Source organism: Armigeres subalbatus, chromosome 1, assembly GCF_024139115.2.
Source record: "Armigeres subalbatus isolate Guangzhou_Male chromosome 1, GZ_Asu_2, whole genome shotgun sequence".
NCBI lineage: Eukaryota > Metazoa > Arthropoda > Insecta > Diptera > Culicidae > Armigeres > Armigeres subalbatus.
In genome coordinates this window covers 236,207,894-236,232,114 of record NC_085139.1, presented here as the reverse complement: position 1 = coordinate 236,232,114, position 24,221 = coordinate 236,207,894, and the positions used below count along the sequence as shown (strand labels likewise).

The window sequence follows — 24,221 nt, the reverse complement described above, 5'->3', positions numbered from 1 at the left end:
TCTGATAGGGGAACTGTATCGGTTTTGGCCATGTTCCTAATTTGGCCAATTTTGCGAATAATTCCAAAATAAAGCAATACTCAAGGGTTTTATTAGTTCCAACAAGAGTATATCCCTCACGCTTCAACGCTGCATTCAACTGATCGACTATTTTGGAAAAATATGTATTTTTCAGGGTTGGCCAAATTATGCACTAAGTTGGCCAAAACTGGTGCACTTTCCCTAGCAATACAGTCGCCCCTCCACATCTCGATAGGTATTCAAGGGACCATCAAGATAAGGAGAGATCGAGGAATGGAAGAATATTGAAATGGGTACTAGATCGAGAAAAGCTCGTTGCTATGTATAACGGCAACAAAACAAATGTCATCTCTTGTTGTTGAAGTGTATGTTATTGTCCAAAAATGATCAAGTAGCCTAGAAATATGAATAGGTAGAGAGAATTCTAGACCAACATTTGAAAAGGGCGTAACAGTCAACAGTTATTCCTTCTGATTTTTCGTCTACATATATAGCTATATATGTGAACGAAGAATCATAAGGAATAAATTTTGGCTCTTACGCCCTTTTCAAATGTTGATCTAGAATTCTGAACAAAATTACTAGAGTATAGGGAGGTTATCGAGAAGTAAAAAGTATGTATCCAAATGTATGTAGATTGAAGGGACCGGGAAAACCATCGACATAGGGAGAGGTTTCGAGATATAGAACATCGAGATGTAGAGAATTGAATGTGGCTTCAAGTGTATTTTGAATGAAAATCGCTAGGTTAGTTCCGGTTTAGTTCAATTTTGATCTTCTTCTTCATGAATGGAACTTGTTAAAATGCAAAGTGCGGATCTCGTGTATAGAGTAAATAATTGAGGAGTACTTGACCCAGCGTTTAAAAAAATGAAAGTGAAAACAGCATGAGCTGCATCACACGACAACGCCGATGTCGAGCAAGATTTCTATACATCAAAGTAACAATAGGGCGTCGGTGATTGAAAGTATAATTAAATCGTTTATGATTGTGAAATTCTTTGGGATAAGTAAGATTCTGATTCTTCGGGATATGAAAGAAGAAATGCTGTCACTTATCCATCAGACAGACTATATGGTTTTTGGACAGTGTATAAAAAAAGGGTGGGGAAGATCCATCAGTTCTTCTTCTTCTTATTGGCATTACATCCCCACACTGGGACAGAGCCGCCTCGCAGCTTAGTTTTCATTAAGCACTTCCACAGTTATTAACTGCGAGATTGCTAAGCCAACTAACACGATGGCTAACACGATGATTCTTTTATGCCCAAGGAAGTCTGGACAATATCCAAAATTGCCTAGACCGGCACCGGGAATCGAACCCAGCCACCCTCGGCATGGTTTTGCGTTGTAGTCACGCGTTGTAGTAATAACATAGTAGGCTGACCTAGGAAATAACTAAGTTTGACACTGACGAATAATTCATTATGTAATAAACCACTGAACTAGAAACACACGTTTTATTACTTCAGTTCAGAAGAGGGATAAACCATGATTTTCCAGTCTAGTCAAGAGCCTTCGGTAGATTTGGAGCCGATTGATGCAGCAATTCAATCTGTAGAAGAAAATCAAAGCTGTTTTGGAGGAAGTTTAGATGAAATGTCAAATTTAAATTTTGCTGCCGAACGTTCTGTTTCTGGTTCACTATTAGAAGGTAGAAATCAAGATTTTTGCCTTCCTGTTGAGTCGAGCGAACATTTTAGAAGCTCCAACCACGAAAGCGGATCTTTTGCAACAGGTATCGTCGCTTCAAGCGCAATGAATGCTGCTGTTACCGCTGTCAAACCATTTTCTGAAACGTTGCCGAATCGCATTGTATGTGGAAATGGAGACAACATTCGTGCTGTTGGTCAAGGACTATCTTCTATGCAAGCAGGAAGCCTTGCAGTTAACGGTAATTCTACTTTGCTACAAAACTCAAGGAACTGTAGCCTTCTTCATGGCCATTTCGGTGTTGAAGAAATTTCGAAGATGTTGCCGTCGTTTTCTGGACATTCTGAAGAAGATGTGAGTCATTTCGTAGCTGTGTTGGAAAACTCGAAACAAGCTCTTGGCGTAAGCGATTTCATAATGAAGCTAGTTGTTATCCGAAACTTGAAAGGGAAAGCTCAATCCTGGTTACATGCTCAAGCGGATTTCATGCTCAAAAGCTATAATGAAATTACTAGAGGTCTTCAGGAATTTTTCTATTTCCCTTTGAGCAGATTCGAGTTATGGAAGCGTTTGGAGAAGAGGGTTTGGTCAGGTTCTATTGAAACGTTTGTTGATTATTGTCAAGCCAAACAAGGTTTAGCGCAGAAACTACAGTTGTCTGAGTCGGAGCTATTAGAGTATATTGTTGAAGGAATTCAAGATCCGTTTTTGAAAAATCAAGCCAGATTTTCAAATTTTAAAACTATTGCAGACATAGTCAGAGCTTTTCGCATGGTTGAATGTTGTTCAAGTTCACGTTCATCTCCAGTCAAGTCATTGAAATGTTTTTCTTGTAATCAAGTTGGACATATATCAGCATTTTGTTGGAAGAAACGTGATGCAATGCGGAGAACGAATCGACGAGAAGAGAACACTTCTAAAAAAGTTCTTACATCTGAATCCATGACGGCTACTGTAAAAAATGACGTAGGAAATGGACGTCAGGGATTGATAGATTTTAGCTTTTTTAACGAAAACAAAATATTCAAAGCATTATATGATACAGGAAGTCCAATTTCACTAATACGGCGCAGTTTAATTCCAAAATCTAAGATATTTAAACATGATGATAGTAAAAAATATCGCGGTATTAGTGGAAATAGACTTAAAATATTAGGCGTCTGTAGAGATGTTATAATTATTCAAAATATTAATTTCAGAATTGAATTTCGCGTTATTGCTGACAAGCACATGGGACTTTTCGATGCCATAATCGGAAGAGATGTAATCATGCGTCCTGAAATTCGTACGATCATTCAAAATGGAATTCAAATTTATAAAACGGACGAAAGGTATGTGCAGTTTGATAATTCATCGTGTTTAACGAAATCCTAAAATAGTGTGTAATATCAGTCCAGATACATACCAAGTTTTGTTATCAAATATCGGAAACATATCTGATAACCATAAGGCAAAATTTTTAGAATGTTTTAAATACAAATATTATTTTAACCAAAAACCCTTAAAGCCTGTTACAGAATATGAAATGAATATTAAATTGAAGAAAGAGGAATATTTTCATTTTAAACCTAGAAGATTATCATTTGATCAGAAAAACAAAGTTGATCGCAAAATTCAAGAGCTCTTGAAAGATGGAATTATCAAAGAGAGTGACTCACCATATGCTAGTCCTATAGTAATTATTCCTAAAAAAGATAATGATTTCAGATTATGCATAGATTATAGGAAATTGAACAAGAATACAGTTAGGGATAATTACCCTTTACCTGTTATTGATGATTTGATTGATACTCTAAAACATAAAACTATATTTTCTATCATAGATTTAAAATCTGGATTCCACCAAATTAGGATAGCGCCAGATTCAACGAAGTACACAGCATTTGTAACTCCGAAAGGACAATATGAATATTTACGTGTTCCGTTCGGTTTGTGCAATGCACCTGCAGTTTTTCAAAGATTTATAAACAAAATTTTCAAAGAATTGATTGACGATGATAAAATTATTGTATATATTGATGATATTATGATTGCCAGTAAAAATTTTGAAGAACATTTAGAGACTTTAGGAAAAGTATTTCAAATATTAAATGATAACTTGTTGGAGATAAATTTGAGTAAATGTAAATTTTTGTTGGAAGAAATTGATTATTTGGGATATACTATTAATAAATTTGGGAACACTCTTAATAAATCTCACATTGAAAGTATTGCAAACTTTCCCATTCCTAACAATTGCAAAGATGTTCAACGATTTTTGGTACTTACAAGTTATTTTAGGAAGTTTGTACAAAATTTTGCAACTATTGCAAGTCCTTTGTATTGTCTTTTGAAAAAAGAAGCAAAATTTGTTTTTGATCAGGAACAGTTAGATGCTTTTAATGCACTTAAAAATAAATTTATATCTCCGCCAATTTTAGTGACGTTCGATCCTAATGCTGAAACACAACTTCATTGTGAGGCAAGTTCTTTTGGATTTGGGGCTATTTTGCTTCAAAAACAGAATGATAAAAGTTTCATCCAGTTAGTTACTTCAGTAGAAAAACGGATGAATATGAATCAAAGCTGCACAGTTTCGAATTAGAGACGCTGGCAGTAGTATATGCTGTCAAAAGGTTTCATATTTATTTATCAGGATTATACTTTAAAATTTTTACAGATTGCAGTGCATTAGTACAAACATTGTCTAAGAAAGAAGTAAATCCAAAAATTTGTAGATGGGCAATGTTTCTGGAAAACTATAATTTTAACTTAGAGTATCGGGATGGCTCTAGAATGCAGCATGTAGATGCTTTAAGCCGCCAAGAGACAACGTTAAAAAAGTGCTTAGAAGATGCAAGAACGGAGGATACTAGTTGTTCTGATGAAAATGTTGAAAATAAAACAATTAATGTTCTTCAAGATGTTGAAATAGAACGAAATATTATTATTGCTCAAGAACAAGACGAGAAAATATTAAAAATTAAACAGTTGTTAGAAAGGTCATCTTTCCCAAACTTTGAACTTGTTAATGGAGTACTTTTTAGAAAAGATGGCGTTAAGCGTTTAATGGTAGTTCCTAAGTTAATGATTGATAACATCATTAAATTATGCCATGATAATTGTGGTCATATTGGTATAGATAAAACAATGTTTGAGATTAAAAAGCAGTTTTGGTTTTGTAGAATGAAAAAAATTGTAAAAAAATACATAAATAATTGTTTAACATGCATATTTTATAGCCCTTCTGGGAAAAAAGAGGGTTTTGTAAAAGTCATTGATAAAGGAGATAAACCATTCAAAACTATACATTTAGATTATTATGGGCCAATTCAGTTACCTTCATCAAATAGAGCGAAATATGTGTTTATAATAGTAGATGCATTTACCAAATTCATAAAGCTTTTTCCTACGAAATCTACAGGCTCAGATGAAACGATTTCTCATTTGATTAATTATATTAATTTTTATAGTAAGCCTAACCAAATAATTTCGGATAGAGGCGCCTGTTTTACATCTCAAAAATTCAAAAATTTCATTAACATCAATCAAATTGAGCATATAAAAACAGCTGCCTATACACCAGAAGCGAACGGTCAAGTTGAACGCATGAATAAGACATTAACGCCCATGCTTGCAAAGTTATGTTACGATTCATCTAAAAAATGGGATAAATTATTATCAAAGGTAGAATTTATATTCAATAATACATATAACAGGTCAATTGGTAATTATCCTAGTGTATTGCTGTTTGGAGTCCAGCAAAGTAATTTAGAGTGTGCACATCATAATATAAAAAAAAATGTTGCTAATAGGCAAACAGTATCTGAGGCATTAAACATTTCACACGTTCGTGAAAACGCTCTTAGTAAATTTTTACAAAATCAAGCATATATCAAAGAGCACAATTTATAAATTAGGTGATTTCATAATTCTTAAGGCTAGCGGCAGACATCAATTAGCGCCAAAATATAAAGGGCCGTACAAAATTCATAAAATTTTGCCAAATGATACGTATGTTGTGACTGACATAGATGGATTTTAAATTGCAAATACCCCTTTCAACTCGGTTTGTTCAACTCAAAATATGAGGAAATGGATGAATGATTACATATCTGAAGTTAGTGATATCGATGAGGACATCGATAATGTCAGGATGCCTGAGATGTAGTAATAACATAGTAGGCTGACCTAGGAAATAACTAAGTTTGACACTGACGAATAATTCATTATGTAATAAACCACTGAACTAGAAACACACGTTTTATTACTTCACGCGTCTTACCGCACGGCCAAGGAGGGTCCATTCCATCCATCAATTACGTAACGCAAGAATTGGCAATTTTCAACCACCCCCCCTATGTCATTCTTTTTATATGAATCATTTGACATTTTTATATGTATTGTCACACTTCAGGGAACCCCCTCCCCCTTTAAGCGCTATGTACTTTATGGCTGCGCCCCTATGCAAAAGCGAATTGCAGACCAAGTGGAGTGGACCGTGGCATGTTTAATAACAATAAAAGATGGATTCCTAAAATAGGGTAAAATGCCCAATAGTGGACCCCCTAATAGCGAAATTTTGCTCTTCCTGGCATAACGAGTGGAAATTTTCAAAATATTAATTTTGCGTGATATCTAATATCAAGCTCTGCATCTCCTCTTTACGATTCCTACATAAAACGCTCAAATGCTCGACGTTATTCTTTAAAATTAACATTGTAAAGTCGGACTAAATTTGCCCTATAGTAGACCCCCTGGGGGTCCATAATAGGAAATTGGTTCCCTATAGTCGACACTTCATTTGATTTTCATGTTTCGTTTCGGGACGTTCTTCTTCCCTATTATGGACCCCCCAAAATATTCCTGTAATGGACACTCTCGTGTTTATTTTTTATAAAATTGTAAAAAATCAACTAATTTTACTTTCCGTAGCATTTTCAATGCATGAAATCAAATCATAGGACTGTAAGGTAGGTTCTTCCGATGGAATTTCATAGCAAAATGTTTCCATTGTGCTGTAATAATGAAAAAATGTCTGGAGGGTCCACTATTGGTTGGGTGTCCACTATTGGGCACTTTACCCTAACTAATGTGGATATAAATCATTCCGAAAAATAAATTTCTGCGTATTTTGATAATCACTGAATAGGCTTCCGATATCATTTCTGGGCCATTTACGAAGTGATCCTTTACTTTGAACACTATTCCATACATTTTTCACGATAGTTAGCCCGGTGATCATGAGTAATTCTTCCTCAAAAGATATAAATAATACTTTGAACAAATGTACCAATCAAAACGTTTTGCCTTCTTCAAAAGAATTCCTGGAGAGATCAAAGAATTTATTCCGCAAATAAATTAGGGATTGCTTTGTAAATTCATTTGAGAATTCTCACGGAAATTTTTCAGGAATTAAAAAAAAAACATTATCTAAGGAGTTTTCAAAGCAATTCCTTGAGAAACTTCCTGAGGAATTTCTGGATCAATTTTCAAAGGAATGTCCGAAGAATTTTCTAAAGGAATCAGTAAAAGAGTACCCATAGAAATAATGGGCGTATCATTCCTGAAGGAATTTCCAATATGAATCCTTTAATGAATTTCTGGAGGAATTTCAGAATTTTGACCTTTTGTTGTTCATCATGTTGTAGTGCATGTTTGGCTTTATCACCAACGTCGATTTGACACTACAGAGTCGGTACTTTGGCTGTTAGGAACAAGCAAACTAGATGTTCGGCCCGCGATCGAAAGCGACATTAGCAAACTTATTCATTTGCATAAACTGTTTTTCCCAACTAGTTTTTAAAGGAACTTACAAAGAATATCTGAAGAAATATCCAAAGCATTTTACGAAGGTGTTTCCCAGGGATTTTTAATGAAATTTTGGAAAGAACCCCAAAGGAATTTCTTAATGACATTCTTGTAGAAGTTCCGAAGGAATTTCTGAATAAATTTCTGGAGGAATTTTGATTGCATGGCTTAAGCAATTCCTAGAGGTATTCCATAAAGAATTACTTAAGTAATTTACGAGAAGACATATTATGAGGCCCTTAATAATTTCTTTTGAAAAACGTTTTAGCAATATTTAGGGTAATTCGCCAAATGTTGATCGGCTAATTTGTTGAACGGCCTATTGTTGAACGCACGTGCATTTCTTATGGAAGTTCAGCAATAGGCGACAAAATTTGCCGTTCAACATTTGGCGGTTTCCCTACTTGTTTGAATTTATTATTTGGCTGTAAAAATCTATATATGGCACGTTTGTTTTTACCTGCAAATTATTGTAAAGCACCTGAAAAAAATCAGGGAATTTTGTTTTTACTGATGAGTAGACACCTTGTTAAATGTAATTGGGAAAATCTCACTTTAAAAATTTCTCCACCCTTACCTTTACCTTTACCTGATGTATTAATGTATAAATACATAAGATTTACCATTGACCTTGGGGGAGAGAGGTTTTTTTTTCTGTTCGGGTGTGCCACTGCGACCAGTTATTAGATCTATTGTAACGTTACCCGTATCCTTAGTGTTTAAGTGCATGTCGAATTACTCCATTACTATTGATAAGCAATGCAGTATCGGTTTCGATACAGTTGTTGTTTTGTTTTCTCAAGAGCACCATGACAGGGTCCCGCTATTTAGACCCTTCACAGAGAGCAATCCCATTGAAGGCGCGCACCTCATCAATAGGAAATCAATCAATAGGAACAATAATACTGGTTTTGGCCATGCATCGAAGCCCTAGCCACAGCCTTGTCTTGCTTCTAGAATATCACCGGTAAAGCTAGAAACCCGGGATTTAGCTCTGTCTACAAGACGATCTCAAGCAAGCAAGGCATTTACAATCACCATGGCTTGGGTCCCTTCTCATTGCTCGATTCCGGGAAATGAGAAAAAGCGGACTCATTGGGTCGTATGAATAAAAAGTAGTAAGATCAACTTTACTACATTTTCAGTAGTAAACGTCACTTGTGGAACATGTTCGTATGAATAAAAGAGACTTTACTACACTACAAATTTCGAACATACTACAAACAACTGATTCGGTATGAATAAAACAAGAGTTTACTACTGATTTCTTGTAGTCTGCTCAAGATGTTGCTACTCATGTTTTCAAATGCAGATTAATCATCAGAATCGAAGCGAATCGGCTTTGTTCTTGAAAACAGAAGTCCAATTTAGGGAAAACAAACAAAACAGACATGTATTTTGTTGATTGGCCGCAAAAAAATGATGAAATCATCATCGTCATCATGGGGTCTATTTTGTTTTGACGTTTCTCTGTGTAGTAAATGGTAGTAAACTGTAGTAAAGGCTAAGTTCGAATGTAGCATTTGCCATAAGTTCGAAAATGTTTTTATTCATATCAAACATGTAGTTTTCTCTGTGGACTTTATTTTTGAGTAGATACTACAAGCGCTGAGTTTTGCTACTTTTTATTCATACGACCCATTGGCTAAGGTGGGCGCTATGGAAGGTGGTATTTACGATCGACAAATCACCTTTGATGATTTTTTCACATTAGTTCGTCAGGAAACCTTGACAAGCTGGCAGCAGAAATGGACAAATGGGGAGATGGGTAGATGGCTGTATTCAATTCGCCCGCAGGTGTCGAAGCGTCCATGGTTCAAAAAATTGAATATGGGACGAGACTTCATTCGAACCCTGTGTCGTCTAATGTCCAATCATTATTTATTATTTATTATTCAGACTAAGGCCGAAGTGGCCTGTGCGGTATATAAGAGTCTTCTCCATTCGGCTCGGTCCATGGCTACACGTCGCCAACCACGCAGTCTACGGAGGGTCCGCAAGTCATCTTCCACCTGATCGATCCACCTTGCCCGCTGCGCACCTCGCCTTCTTGTGCCCGTCGGATCGTTGTCGAGAACCATTTTCGCCGGGTTACTGTCCGACATTCTGGCTACGTGCCCGGCCCATCGCAGTCGTCCGATTTTCGCGGTGTGAACGATGGATGGTTCTCCCAACAGCTGATGCAATTCGTGGTTCATTCGCCTCCTCCACGTACCGTCCGCCATCTGCACCCCACCATAGATGGTACGCAGCACTTTCCTTTCGAAAACTCCAAGTGCGCGTTGGTCCTCCACGAGCATCGTCCAGGTCTCGTGTCCGTAGAGGACTACCGGTCTAATTAGCGTTTTGTAGATTGTCAGTTTGGTACGGCGGCGAACTCTATTCGATCGGAGCGTCTTGCGGAGTCCAAAGTACGTACGATTTCCAGCCACTATGCGTCTCCGAATTTCTCTGCTGGTGTCATTTTCGGCAGTCACCAGTGAGCCCAAGTACACAAATTCTTCTACCACCTCGATTTCGTCACCACCGATGCAAACTCGCGGTGGGTGGCTCACATTGTCTTCTCTTGAACCTCTTCCTATCATGTACTTCGTCTTCGACGTGTTGATGACTAGTCCGATCCGCTTAGCTTCCCTCTTCAGTCTGATGTAGGCTTCCTACATCTTCTCAAAGTTACGTGCCATAATATCTATGTCGTCGGCGAAACCAAATAGCTGGACGGACTTATTGAAAATTGTACCACTCGTGTTAATCCCTGCTCTTCGTATTACACCTTCCAAAGCGATGTTGAATAGCAAACACGAAAGACCATCACCTTGCCGTAACCCTCTGCGGGTTTCGAAGGGACTCGAGAATGCCCCTGAAACTCGAACTACGCACATCACCCGATCCATCGTCGCTTTGTTCAACCGTGTCAGTTTATCCGGAAAACCGTGTTCGTGCATTAGCTGCCATAGCTGGTCCCGATCGATTGTATCATATGCGGCTTTGAAGTCGATGAATAGATGATGTGTGGGCACGTTGTATTCGCGGCATTTCTGCAGTACTTGGCGAATGGCAAACACCTGGTCCGTGGTGGAGCGTTCGCCCATAAAACCCGCCTGGTACTGCCCCACGAACTCCCTTGCAGTTGGTGCTAGTCGACGGCATAAAATTTGGGATAGTACCTTGTAGGCGGCGTTCAGCAATGTGATTGCGCGGTAGTTGCTACAATCCAGCTTATCTCCCTTTTGTAGATGGGACACACGACACCTTCCATCCACTCCTGCGGCAAAACTTCCTCCTCCCAAATCTTGGTAATGACCCAGTGCAGCGCTCTAGCCAGTGCCTCACCACCGTGTTTAAATAGCTCTCCTGGTAGTTGGTCAACCCCAGGGGCTTTGTTGTTCTTGAGCCGGCCAATCTCCTCCTGGATTTCCTGGAGATCCGGAGCCGGTAGAATTATGTCCTGCGCGCGTTCTCCCAGGTCCATCACCATACCGCCATCTTCGTCTGCCACATCGCCATTCAGGTGTTCTTCGTAGTGCTGCCGCCACCTTTGGATCACCTCACGCTCGTTCGTAAGAAGGTTCCCGTTTATGTCCTTACACATATCGGGCTGTGGCACGTGGCCCTTACGTGAACGGTTTAACTTCTCATAGAACTTTCGTGTGTTATTAGCGCGGTACAGTTGCTCCGTTTCTTCACGGTCTCGATCTTCCTGCTGGCGCTGTTTCCTCCGGAAAATCGAGTTTTGTCTGTTCCGCGCCTGTTTATATCGTGCCTCGTTCGCCCTCGTGCGGTGTTGCAGCAATCTCGCCCATGCTGCATTCTTCTCTTCCACTAACTGCTCACATTCGCCGTCATACCAGTCGTTTCTCTGATCCGGGGGCACCGTGCCAAGTGCAGCGGTTGCGGTGCTACCAATGGCGGATCGAATATCTCTCCAGCCATCTTCAAGAGATGCTGCGCCTAGCTGCTCTTCCGTTGGAAGTGCCACTTCCAGCTGCTGCGCGTATTCTTGAGCTAGTCTACCGTCTTGTAGCCGCCCAATGTTAAGCCGCGGCGTCCGACTTCGACGCGTGTTGTACACCGTCGAGAGTTTTGAGCGCAGGCATACTGCAACGAGGTAGTGGTCGGATTCAATATTCGCACTGCGGTAAGTGCGGACGTTCGTGATGTCGGAGAAGAATTTACCGTCGATTAGAACGTGGTCGATTTGGTTTTCCGTTTCTTGGTTAGGTGATCTCCATGTGGCCTTGTGGATATTTTTGCGGGGAAGAAGGTGCTCCGGACTACCATTCCGCGGGAGGCTGCGAAGTTTATGCATCTTTGGCCGTTGTCATTCGATACGGTGTGCAGACTATCCGGTCCGATGACCGGTTTATACATTTCCTCCTCTCGTACCTGTGCGTTCATGTCACCGATGACGATTTTAACGTCCCGCAGTGGGCATCCATCGTATGTCTGCTCCAGCTGCGCGTAGAACGCTTCTTTCTCGTCGTCGGGTCTCCCTTCGTGTGGGCAGTGCACGTTGATGATGCTATAGTTGAAGAAACGGCCTGTAATCCTCAGCTTGCACATCCTTGCGTTGATTGGCTGCCACCCAATCACGCGTTGGCGCATCTTACCCAGCACTATGAAGCCGGTTCCCAGCTCGTTGGTGGTGCCACAGCTTTGGTAGAAGGTAGCCGCTCGATGCCCGCTTTTCCACACTTTCTGTCCTGTCCAGCAAATCTCCTGCAGCGCCACGACGTCGAAGTTGCGGGGATGTAATTCATCGTAGATCATCCTGTCGCAACCTGCGAAACCTAGCGACTTGCAATTCCATGTTCCAAGCTTCCAATCGTGATCCTGTATTCGTCGCCTAGGTCTTTGCCGATTATATCGAGTCGCATTATCTCTTATATTGTTCGTAATGATTGGTTTTCTAGGCGGCTTATTGGGCCTGCGCAAACCTCCTGTCTCGTCGGAGGGCCGTCGTGTCAGGGCTGTTTAGCGTCCCACCTAACACCAGGACTTGGGCTTGTGCGCTTTGAGCGGCACACGGTCGCTTTGGTGGAGCCTACTTGCGGATACATGCAGCTTTTTATAGAGGTTTAACAGGGCCCACTGTCAAACCCCACCACATCCTAGGCAAGCCCCACAACTCGCAGATGGCCTGGGGAGGGATCGTCAAGCCCTTGGACATAGTCCCTGCTGCCCGTGATTTAATGTCCAATCACTACACTTTAAATGCACATCTTTTCAGAGTGGGGCTCTCGGAAGGAAATCTCTGTGTTTGCGGCAAGGATTATCAGGACATCGATCATGTCGTGTAAGCGTGCGAGTGTGAGTACATGTCCCTGGTCCACCAATTTTTGAAAGTTGCTGATGTAAGACTGTAATCATTGTCTGCCCATTCCCTTGTCTGTCGTACCCCATTATGAATGTCTCCCTTTTGTACATTTCAATGCCTGTCGTTAATCCCTTTCGTATGTCTTCCTCTCGTCGTTGTCTCCCAAAAAAAGTGTGTTTGTCCCGTTACAGATGTAAAAATGCGAGGAATGTCAACTTCCTGAACCTCAGCATCATAATTACTTAAGCTCCCTAAAACCCTTTCTTTTCCTACTGTATTATTGTATTCCTCAACCTCGACGAAACCACGAATCTTTCGGTTCCCAAAAGCTAACATTATGTATAAGAATCGATAAATGTATTGCTAAACTTGATTTCGGCTCCGCTTCACAGGGAAATGAGCCTTCCAAATAAACGAAAGATTAAAAAAATATTAAAATAAGAACTTCCGTGTGTTCCTCTCACTACCATTGTTTACAAGTTCATGAAGAGTTAGTACGTGTTCAAACCCTTAACTAGATTTTTCCAGAATTCAGTACAGCCTAGGATAGGGTTTTTTAATTAATTGCTTGAAAAATTGCTTCCGCTGCATACAGTTAAGCCTCAAACAAGAGGAATTCGAGTCTTTCAACTGTCTGCAAGGTAACATTACTTATGTTTTATTTCTGAGACTGCTGTTGCTAGCGGGGACTAAATACGATGAATCCTTAATTACCACAACTTATTGCCCTAGCTAGTAAAATGGATTAAGCTAGGGCTCTGTTTGGTAGATCTTACACCGTAACACGCTACGTCAAAGTGATCTACCGTGTTCAAGTTGTTAACATGAATGTCACTCTTCAGTTCGGTAACATAAATATTTTCACTCGTCTGCAAGAAACTATGAAAAGATAACACATAAATTAGTCTTCATGTTTCTTTTTGGAATCTCCAGTTAGTCTTTATCCAAATTTATTCCCTGATCTTGCACACCATGTTAGATATCCCGCAATTCTGCCTCGATACCATGGATCGAGCTACCACCGGATCGGGTAGCGGATTGGCTTCACGGGAACTTCGGGGTCGGGCACGGCACAATTCGGAGGACACAAACTCCTCCAAACCGTCAAAAAAACGCAAACTAACGATCGGACGACTGGCAGTAAAAAACACTGTGCGATCACTTTCGCTTTCAGTTGGCTAATGAGTCTTGTCTATTGTATTGATAAGAGATACAGCAGTTGGTGGCACGGTAGAGGCGATCGTACCTAGCAGCTTGCAGAATTAGACGAGCGTACAAAAAAGTGCGTTCCATTTGGAACTGCATCATAATTCGAGAGATGTAGCATTAAAAGATTTAATTAAATTAATAACTCAAAATGTGATAACTATCATACCGGCCACCTTTGGAAATCTTTTCAAACTAGTTAACAAATTCAAGATTACTTATTACTAAGATTCTTCAAGAGTAACTTATTTTTCGTTGGCACATTCCAAAGGGCAGATTTTGGACGCAGCTCTCTTCAGCACGCCGGATGAAGTACGAAGGGTTGCCACTCGAGTCACGCCATCGGGCCCAGGGTGCGTCTCCAGAATGCGGGCCAGAGGCCAGCGGGCAGGTGGAAGGGACTCATCCTTCAGGATGACGATGTCTCCAACGTTTATAGGGTAGCGGTCCGGATTAGCGTTGTACTGTAGATTCAGCTCCTTAAGGTACTCATTACGCCACCTGTACCAGAAGGTTTGGGCGTATTTCTGCAGCTTTTCATATTGACTGAGGCGGTTGAGCGGTACATTACGAACATCAGCTTCCGGTAGTGGACGAATCATGTTCCGTACGAGGAAGTGGGATGGGGTAAGCGCCCCAAGGTCGTTTGGGTCACTTGAAAGCGGCAACAACGGTCGTGAATTCATGCATCCTTCTATTTTAGTCAACACGGTCACAAATTCCTCAAACGAGAGGAGCGATGAGCCAAGTTGGCGCACCAGATGAGTCTTGGCGACTTTTACCGCGGCCTCCCAAAGGCCACCAAAGTTGGGAGCTCGAGGGGGAATCAGGTGCCACTGGATGTTGTTTTCGGCGAGATGTTTGGTGATCTTATCATTGTCGGGTCCTGGTTGAAGCATCTGGTACAAATGATGCAATGCGTTTTTTGCACCGATGAAATTCGTTCCATTATCGGAATATAGGTGTTGCGGCTTATTCCTCCTCCAAACGAAACGATCGAGAGCCATCAGAAAAGCAGGCGTGCTTAGATCACTGACGAGCTCAAGATGAACTGCCTTAGTGCTTAGGCACACAAATACGCAAATGTAGCATTTGCATGCTGCAGCTTTTCGGTGGGTAGGTTTAAGGAAAACAGGACCGCAATAATCGACTCCTGTGCAAACGAAGGCTTCATTTGCTGTAACTCGGGGAATCGGCAATTGGCCAATCGGCTGCTTGATGGGACGGGGGTTGGCTTTGCAGCATTGGTAGCAACTTCTAATGGCGCTGCGCACAGCTTTTCGACCATTTAATGGCCAAAATTCGTCGCGAACGACCGAAAGAGTCATCGCATTTCCACCGTGTAGCAGCTTAAGGTGAACATGCGCCAGAAGAAGTTTCGTGAACGGATGGAATCCAGGAAGAACCAGCTGGTGCTTCACGTCGTAAGGTGCGTCAGCTAGCCGTAACCGGCCACCAACACGAATCATGCCCTTGTCGTCCAGGAACGGGCATAACAGGCGGAGAGATGATTTGGTCGATACCATAAATCATTTTTTCATGCGTCGCAGATCATCGGGGAACGTTTCAGCTCGAGCAAGCTTTACCAAAGCCATTTTAGCAACTCGGCAACGGTAAGTACATTACCGGAAATCCTCTGCTCTTTGCCACGGGAGTTGAGGTAAAAACGGAAACAGTACGCAACAACGTTGAGTAGAGTACGGTATGACGAAAACAGGAAGGGCGATCTGGGTCGTCAGGATTGCATTTTTGCTCACCTCCAATTCCTCCACAGTAAATTTGGTTTCTGGAAGTATTTGAACTTGCCACGTTGATTTATCTTCGCGTAGCCACTTAGGACCACGCTTCCACAGTTCGCTGTTGATCAACTCCTCTGCGGAAACTCCTCGGGATATCATGTCCGCAGGATTTTCCCTGCCGGAAACGTGTTGCCAATGGGAACCAACAGTTGTGGCTTGAATTTCGGAAATCCGGTTTGCTACGAACGTCTTCCATGTTCGCGGCGGAGCCTTCATCCACTGAAGTACAATCGTGGAGTCAGACCAGAAGAAACATCCTTCTATTTCCATTTCTAGGGAACGGATGATTTTTTCGTACAGTCGAGAAGCGAGCAGAGCGGCACAAAGCTCTAGCCGTGGTATGGTGAGTGGCTTGAGCGGGGCCACTCTAGATTTCGAAGCTAGTAGACACACGTGTACGCGTTTATCAACAGTTTCGGAGAGAGCGTAAATGCACGCACCATAAGCGAGTTCGGATGCGTCCGCAAAGCAGTGCAACTCTGCAGAGAGAAAATCGGGAGCGAATGCACATCTTTCGATGCGAAAACTGGAAAGGGCGGGCAGTTGCTCGCAAAATTGAGTCCACTTGCGCCCGAGATCCGGCGAAACTTCATCGTCCCAGCCTAAAGCCAAGAGCCAGAGGTTCTGCATTAATATTTTCGCAGAAACGACGACGGGAGAGATGATACCGAGTGGGTCGTAGAGCTGTGCAATAGCGGAGAGGATTGTTCGCTTAGTAGGTCGCTGATTCTGCACTGTAACGGCTACGTCAAATCGGAACACGTCTGCTTCGGGTTCCCAGCGTATGCCGAGAGTTTTGATGCTTTCTTCGGGGTCGAATTTCATCGAATGTTGGGTCCCGAGTAATTCGGGCGGTAAATCAGCCAAAATGGGAAGTGCGTTGAGCACCATTTTTGGAAGCGGAATCCACCCTTTTGTAGAAGATTGGAAAGTTCATCTCGTAGCTGAATGGCTGCTTCGATGCTGTTGGCGCCTGCGATAAGATCGTCCACGTCGTCGTCGTCGTTCTTCTTAATGGCCGTGCTTGCGTTCGGGAACGGGATTCCCTCATCTTCGACTAGCTGTAACAGTGTTCGGGTGGCGAGGAACGAGGATGGAGCGAAGCCATATGTGACGGTGCCCAATTCATACGCTTGAATGGGCTCAGAAGCGTCGAAACACCATAAAATCCGCAACAAACCGGATTCATCGAGATTTGGCGATACATATTCTCGCTATCAGCCACCAGTGCTATCGGAAACTTACGGAACCGGATGATCTGATTGAGCAGTTCATCCTGCACAACGGGACCGACAAGCAAGGAGTCGTTGAGGGAATGACCAGAGCTCATCTTCGCTGATCCATCGAAGACCACTCGCACCTTCGTGGTCGAGCTAGATTCCTTCACGATAGGATGGTGTGGGAGATAACACACCTTTGAAATGTTTTCCCCATCATCCTGCACAGGAGCCATGTGACCAAGCGCCACGTATTCTCGCAGAAAATCGTGGTACTGCGTCCTCATGTTATCGTCTTTAGCCAATTTTTGTTCCAGCCACTTGAACCTGCGGATGGCGGACGATTTGGATGCACCGATCATCTGATCGTGCTCGGGATGTTTTGGCAAACGGACGACGTATCGACCGGTCGGGTCGCGACAAACAGTCCGGCGATAATAATCCTCGCACTTCTGCTCGTCGACAGAGTAGCTCGAACTATGCAATTCTTCGATTCGCCAAAATCGTTCCAACTGTTCACTCACGGTGGTAACTGTCGCCACATGACAAGTTACTGTAGGATGCCGGGGTTTTTTCCTAGAATTTTCCGGCTACAATCCAGCCGAATACCGTCTCGACCAGCGTGGGGCCTTGCTCAGGCAAGCGGAATCGTCCGCTTTGGAGGAACGAATAGAAACTCGCAGCCCCTAGGATCATATCCACCTTCCTAGACGTATTGAAATCGGGATCGGCGAGAGCAAATCCTTCGGGAATTTTCCATCGACTGGTCGAGAACGACGCAGACGGGGTATCACAAGTCACCCTCCGTAGAACCAAAAACTCCATGGATTCGGCGTAGTCGGATTTCGTGCTTGGCGTTCGTGACGATGCTGTCCACTCCAGCTATAGGCACGTTGACGACCTTGCGTGGAAGATGGAGCAGTTGACACAGTCGTTCACTTATAGCATTGGGCTGGGATCCAGTATCCAGCAGGGCGCGGGCGATATGTTCCTGACCGTAGACGTCGACTACTATCAGGACTACCGTGGTTAACATTACGCTGGCGTTGGACGATTTAACCGTTGATACAATCTCGTGCGTCGGGGTCGGGATGGCTGTGACAGCTGTTGTTACGGGGAGCAAGCTGACCGAGCAGTTTTCTGCGCATGCTTCGGGAACTAGTTTTTCCAACTCAAACGGTCCAGAGTGGATCATGGAATGATGTCGCTTCGAGCAGTGCTTGCAGTTTTCGCCCTACAGTGACGGGCGAAGTGGTCACTACGGAAATAATTGCTGCACAGCCTTTTGTCCGTTACCACCTTCAGCCTGACTTTCGTATCCATGCCGTTGAACACGGCACAGTCGAAAATTGAATGTTTTTGCTTTTCGCACGCAGGACAGGTGGGAAACGATTTGGATGGAGCTTCAACGGCGGCGTTCGAAGTCAAACGATGCGGGTTGTGCTTCTTCTGGGTGAATGACTGGCTAGGCGATTTCGAAGACAAATGCCGGCCGGCACAGCGGGGGCAACAACAGCAGCGGGAACATCCGGTACTGGCATTTTAGACGATAATCCAGCCTTCACACGCAGGTACATTTCTTCTACTTGGCCACGCAGCTCCAAATTCTTCTGGACGAACTCATCAGTGTCATCCAGCTCCTCGTACTCCTCTTGGATGATTTCGAACGCGTTCCACACTTTCTCCAGGCGCTCCAGACGATGGGACACTTCATGCTGGTGCTGGTCGGGATCATAGGTGCTGAGAAATTGGTTCAGTCGTTTCAGCGCCTCGATGACGTTCTTTCGTTTCATCTCCTTCGCCTTTATGCGCTTTTCATCCACCATGGCTGCAACTCACTCCGAACAGCAGGGCTGAAACGGTCGAAAAGACCCAGGAAGTACCGCAAAACGGGGGGTAGAGTGATTGGAATGGTACTCACCTGGTACCTCCAATCTCTGGGGGCCTTGTATTTATAAAAATAACGGGAACGAACGGCTAGACGCGACCCCGGTAAGGTAGCTTACTGAAGACTCTCAAATACCACGAAAAATGGAGAAAGAAGTAAAAAAGAACGTTATTTTTGGTAACCGACCCGGCAACGAAATAAGGACTATGATTGGAAGTTATACTGTACACGTGGTGTTGTCGGGACGGGAAGAACAGGATCCTGGTCACGGCACCAAATGATGATTAACGGATCGAGCTACCACCGGATCGGGTAGCGGATTGGCTTCACGGGAACTTCGGGGTCGGGCACGGCACAATTCAGAGGACACAAACTCCTCCAAACCGTCAAAAAAACGCAAACTAACGATCGGACGACTGGCAGTAACAACAATGTGCGATAACTTTCGCTTTCAGTTGGCTAATGAGTCTTGACTATTGTATTGATAAGAGATACAGCAGTTGGTGGCACGGTAGAGGCGATCGTACCTAGCAGCTTGCAGAATTAGACGAGCGTACAAAAAAGTGCGTTCCATTTGGAACTGCATCATAATTCGAGAGATGTAGCATTAAAAGTTTTAATTAAATTAATAACTCAAAATGTGATAACTATCACTTTTCATTATAGATAGGGTATCTGTTCCATAATTAATAACATGCTCCTATATCAATAACATTTGCAAAACAGGCTATTTAGACTCAATTTGTGCCGTGTTTTGTTGTTATCTGGCGTGCTCACTACGGAAAAAAATCACAAAAATGAGAAATAAAATTCTCATTTCTTTGTTTTCGAATGGTATTGATTTGAAAACATGGTCTGAATTCAACGAGCAGTTCCCTTATTAGTTGATCGTAACAGCTGTCTCAAGACCTCCGGCGTGGTCTCCACTGCCCAAAATACGCCTTACCTATTTCGTGAGCGTATTTTCGTTTGTCGGGGACATACTACTTTGAACCAGAATTTGTTAGGGTGAGTAGAAGCCTCACCAAGCTGTGGATATCTCTTTTTGATTCCCTTTCGATTAGAGCAGTGCATTTGGTAATGATACATTCTCTCAATACGGACTCATACAACATGGCCTGGCCATGCCATTCCTTCGTATCTCAACGGATGCCGGTTGGAGCACTTTTTACAACTTCCAAGGATTACCACCATCTCGGTTTGCTTACCCATACGCTTGAAAGTGGTTTAAAGCCTAAGCGGAGGTGAAGAAATTGGCCCTTAGTGTCTAATTATTGTTAATGGGACTATTGAAGTTCACCAATAATACAATTTGAACCTAGAAATTATTTTCTTTGAACTACAGAAGGAATTAGCTCACTTGGAAATTTTCCCATTATTACTTCTTGAAACACAGCAGCGTCCAACAAATCGAATTTTAATTCAGTAACGCTGCAGCAGATACGGCATGATTCAAACCCCCTTCATTTGAACTAAGCAAACCTCACTCATCACCATCGATCTACCAGAGACGACGGTGAAGGTTGTCACTGCCAAAAAAAGAACATGTCCTCACATCACATCCCACTGGTTGACTGACTGGTTAGATGATGGTGTGTGGTGTCACAAGAAAAGTTGCAAAAGGTCAAACCCAACCAGCAGACACTCCCAGCCCCATCACGGACCCCAGCTGGATGGCGACGACGACGACAACGACGCAGGAAATGAGTCATCTCTCTATCGTCGGGCGCACACAATTCTCTTCACACGTCTAACGTCCGACCAACCAACCAACCAACAAGCTAACGAGGGAATCACGACGAAAATGGAACACACTGTGCACACAGGATGGATGCTGTCGCAATTTGTTTCTCGCATCCCGTGTGTCCCGCGCGACAGCAGCAACGAGCGCCGCAGTTTCCGAATTTCTGCCGCAGCCAGGTTTTCGCCGCCACACGCGCCGGCGACGACGTCGGGCCGGCAAAGGTAAAGTGAGTAAACAACAACACCTTTGCTGTGCTGGCGCAATACCGACCGACCGACCGACCGGCTTGTTCGTTTGCTGCTGGGAATCTCGAATAAATTGGGAATGGCGCAGTGTGTGATGATTCTTTATGGCGTTTTGAATCAGGTTGAATGCAACCATATGATGCACATTTTAAGGAAAATAATTTGGACAGAAGAAGTGTGCTGAATATATAAAAAAATCCTTTTTTCAAGTTCATTAGAGATCATAAAAATAAAAATAAATATGAAAGAGATAAACAAAACAAAAAGATGTTTTCAACTACTCAACAGCTGATACAAAACAATAAACCACCTAACGGTTATGATCTAATTGGCAATCAGCCACAATCAATTGCTCTGCATCGTCGTAAAGTAGCCATCTCATATCTCGCATTTCCCTCTTCAAAAACGCCATTAAATTAATCCACCATAGAGACTTACTACACGCGATGATTTTTGCTCTCAAACAAACTTATCTTCATTCCACTAATGAATCCACTCATTTTTTTGTCGCTCAAGTTTTCCATTTTTTCTCAAAATAAATTTTGCGTAACATTCAAAAGCAAATTAATTATCTGAATTTTTATTCGATAAAGCATTTCTGGAGCCCGTTGCAAAAATTTCGTAACGTATCTGCGCAGGTTGGCTCAGATTACACAAACCTGATAACAAAGCCATAAAACCCGGTCAGTTTGAAACAAAAAAGACCAATTAGCAGATGATAAATACATTTTAGTTTCACAATCATAGCATCATCGGTCGAAATGAAAAACGTTCGGAAAAAAAGAAAACTTTCGATTGGATCACTCGCGCTGGGGCTGCCCCAATAAAGGTCCCACCAGAAAGCCATTAGGTCAATCGATCTATTCGATAATTGATTTGCCATAACCGCAACAACTCTCCATGTTCGATCTGATTGTTATTATTGTTGTTGTTGTTTTTTGCCTGTCTATCTTGGCGAAGAAGAAAGTCGGTGGAAAATTGTCGCTGGTCCGAGACCGAACAACACTTGCGGTCCGGACCGACCAACCAACGACGACGATGCGGTAAGATATAAAGGAAAATCGAACGTGGTACACAAGCTAGCCGCAAGCCAGCCAGCCAGTGTGGCCCAATTCATCCGATCGAGAGTGCGGCGTCATTATTGATTTCAAAATAGAAACCGTAAATAAAACAAAGGCACTTGATGCCGTGGAAGTCGAGGCACTTGAGATAAAACGTCTCCTCGCCAAATTATCGATTGAATCTTGTTAAAACGTATTGAACAAGATGTTTTGGATTAGATCAAACTCTATGTGGCTTTGCGAAGTTAGATATTCGTTTGAGCCTCACGCTATAAAATTTTATAGCTAACGTCTTAATTCAATTATTCTTCAACTCATTATTATTCCTATCAGAACATCATTTGATTGTTTCGTCCCACTATAATTCATTTTTTAGATACGAACCAGTGTTCTCGTTTCATTCCACAATAAAGCACCATCCATCACCGACTCCGGGCTGCAAAATTGGGGGAAAAACTCCAAACGAAACCGCAACGAATTAGTGGTGCTCTCGGGCGATCGAACTGCCTCGATTAATTAATTGGCATGAGAATCGAGTGTCGCACCGCGCGCACCCCGTCACTATTATTGGAGCGGTTGTGCTGGCGATTCTTCAAGACCGATAGACACACGGCGACCGACCGAGAAAGCGAGAGGAATGTCGGCGCGACATTGTTGCAACAAAAATGCCGACAAAGTGAGGAAAAATGTTGCGAATTGAGGCTGATGGATTTTTTTTTATTTTGGTGGTTTAAAGTATTCGAGGCAATGAACCGTTGCACAAACATACGATAGAGAGTGGTAATCAAATTTCTTTAGCCAAATACAATTACGATAAAAATCAACATTTTCTTTTTTTATGAGAAATTGAAGAAAGTTCTGAAACATCTAATGCAAGATTTGCGAATGATCTTTGAAATTTAACAAATTTTGGAAGTGATTTTGGGGAAATTTCAGAAGAAGATGATTAAAACTACCAAAGAATTTCATGTAGGATATCAAAAGAGTTCAAGAAAGATAGTTTTTGACAGAAATCAACGAAAATCGGGTAAGATCAACTTGACGACTCTCTGTAAAGAATCAGCAGATATTTAGAAAATGATTTATTAAATTTATTCAACGAATCATCGAAAGATTAGATTTTTGTATTTCTGAAAAAGCATTCTACAAATCGAGAAATTTATTAGAAATCGAGAAATCGATCCCAACATTTCAAAAGGGCGATACAGCTATTGGAAACAAGTGTTTCTCACGTCGCTTGTGGGCTCATTTAAGCCCTTCCACGCAATCCTGATGGAAGCAGCGAATTCTCTTCTTTCATTAACTAGATTGCATTGGTGGGGCCCACCAACGACGGGAGAAGTTTTTGTTTGCGAAAGCAATTTTGCCACTTTGAGAAGTTGATATCGAAATGATTTATGATTGTCAAATCTCTGGAGCAGGGAATCAATTGTTCTTTGATGCGCATGCAAAATAAGCAACAAAAGATAACCAACGACAAAGCGTAGTTTCTGCTTTTATGGAAATATTAAGAATCTAACTCTGATTACAAAAAAGCATCGTATTCTCGGAAATATCAGAGCATGCAAAGCAAATGATTGTTGACATATTGTGTTCGGGTTCTGATAAAGGCTTGTTGCGAGGGGCGTTTGTCAGCAACAAGCTCTGTTGATGACAAAGGGCGTTTCACGAATATTGATTTCATGCTTTGGAACCGAAAAATCGTTGAAACGACGAGCTCGATAGTCTAGTGGCTACCGCTCCTGCCTTATAAGCAGGAGGTCGTGGGTTCAATTCCTGGCTCGTTCCTTTCGTACTTTGTATTTCTATCTTAGTTCTTTCTGTGTTTCACGTTCTACCAAAACGATTCCTACTGTTATAGCCTTCCACACAATCCCAATTTTTTTGGCACCTATGAGAGGTCGTAGAGTTCTCTGCATCTTTCTTAACTAAGTGTCCAACTAACCATCCTTTCCCTTACTCAGCGTTCGCAAGGACGTGGTCAGGACAGATCTCGACTATTGGAGAGTACATTGCTTCCATCTAAGAGATAGTGATTAGTCCCAAATCAATATCTTAGGTAACGGATGAAAGTAATGCTACTCTCATACAATAGTCTTGGCTTGTACCACCTACGAATTTGTGCGAATTGCTCAATGCTAATGCTAATGCTAATGGAACCGAAAAACCGTTGAAACATTCAGAGATTTTTTATTTGATTTGATTTGATTCGGATTTTTTGCCTTTCTCGTACAACAACAAAGTTGGGGGGGTCCCGTAGCGTAGTTGGCTACACGTGGT

The 24,221-nt window shown here is 42.3% G+C and overlaps 2 protein-coding genes across 9 annotated transcripts in view; one reads left to right on the top strand and one right to left on the bottom strand.

Annotated features, from left to right (window-relative positions):
* The window catches only part of LOC134205905 (F-actin-monooxygenase Mical), a 273,749-nt gene that overhangs the window by 19,410 nt on the left and 230,118 nt on the right, over positions 1-24,221 (top strand). The window lies entirely within an intron of this gene.
* Positions 14,233-15,513, bottom strand: LOC134207100 (uncharacterized). The gene has a single exon (XM_062682820.1). It carries the CDS (start codon positions 15,511-15,513, stop codon positions 14,233-14,235), a length of 1,281 nt encoding a protein of 426 aa, XP_062538804.1.

Bases quoted from the DNA above. Each gene is read 5' to 3' on its own strand.
- LOC134207100 (XM_062682820.1), bottom strand. From the start codon at position 15,513: ATGGTATCGACCAAATCATCTCTCCGCCTGTTATGCCCGTTCCTGGAC.